The sequence below is a fragment of the Cryptotermes secundus genome, unplaced genomic scaffold (assembly GCF_002891405.2).
Source record: "Cryptotermes secundus unplaced genomic scaffold, Csec_1.0 scaffold9121, whole genome shotgun sequence".
NCBI classification, from domain to species: domain Eukaryota; kingdom Metazoa; phylum Arthropoda; class Insecta; order Blattodea; family Kalotermitidae; genus Cryptotermes; species Cryptotermes secundus.
In genome coordinates this window covers 1-1143 of record NW_019722530.1, presented here as the reverse complement: position 1 = coordinate 1143, position 1143 = coordinate 1, and the positions used below count along the sequence as shown (strand labels likewise).

General features: G+C 37.1%; 1 protein-coding gene across 1 annotated transcript; it reads left to right on the top strand.

Annotated features, from left to right (window-relative positions):
• Positions 1–227: 227 nt before the first annotated feature.
• LOC117282088 lies at positions 228–1122 on the top strand (the record flags this gene model as incomplete). Its single annotated transcript, XM_033750359.1, has 2 exons — positions 228–412; positions 867–1122. Coding segments are annotated over exons 1-2 (436 nt in total), but the record flags the coding sequence as incomplete, so codon positions are not given.
• Positions 1123–1143: the final 21 nt, after the last annotated feature.

The window sequence follows — 1143 nt, the reverse complement described above, 5'->3', positions numbered from 1 at the left end:
CCTGTCTAGAATACATTCTCGTGCGGATGTGGAGATCATCCTAGTTACAGTCACAACTATGAATTACAGTTGTCATCCAATATCATACACATTTGTAATAAAATACTGATGAACATATACAATATAATAAATAAGTTAATTTTAGTAATAAGAGCAATGGCAAACCTTATACAATTTGTACAACTTTATACAAGTCTGTTAATTAAAAATTCAATGACCGATAGAAGATGTGATGCCTTTACAGAACTGTACAAATTCAAAGAAGGTTTTAGTGGGTCCATATGGTGAGACATACCCACCAAGTCATGATGTAAACCAGGCCGTAAATATAAAAGCTGAGGAAGTCTCAGACTCACAAGAGGAAGTGGATCCTTTGATAATAACAGTTCAAGAGATAAAGGCTGAACCTGAGGTGAGCTGTATGTTTCTCTATGTCCACTGTAAGGCAGATATCACAGATAGCAGGCATTCCAGTTGGCTTTCTCATCTCCCTCTGTCTGTGTGTGCACATGGAACAACTCCATTGTGCTTCTGACTCACCTTTGAAGTCCTTTTTCTGAAGTGTCTCTAGACAGTTATGGTTTGTTGAATTCATTCATTTATATATTCTCCTTCCATGAATCCTGTCTAGAATACATTCTCGTGCGGATGTGGAGATCATCCTAGTTACAGTCACAACTATGAATTACAGTTGTCATCCAATATCATACACATTTGTAATAAAATACTGATGAACATACACAATATAATAAATAAGTTAATTTTAGTAATAAGAGCAATGGCAGACCTTATACAATTTGTACAGCTTTATACAAGTCTGTTAATTAAAAATTCAATGACCGATAGAAGATGTGATGCCTTTACAGAACTGTACACATTCAAAGACGGTTTTAGTGGGTCCATATGGTGGGACATACCCACCAAGTCATGATGTAAACCAGGCCGTGAATATAAAAGCTGAGGAAGTCTCAGACTCACAAGAGGAAGTGGATCCTTTGATAATAACATTTCAAGAAATAAAGGCTGAACCTGAGGTGAGCTGTATGTTTCTCTATGTCCACTGTAAGGCAGATATCACAGATAGGCAGGAATTCCAGATGTCTTTCTCATCTCCCTCTGCCTGTATGTGCACATGGAACAACA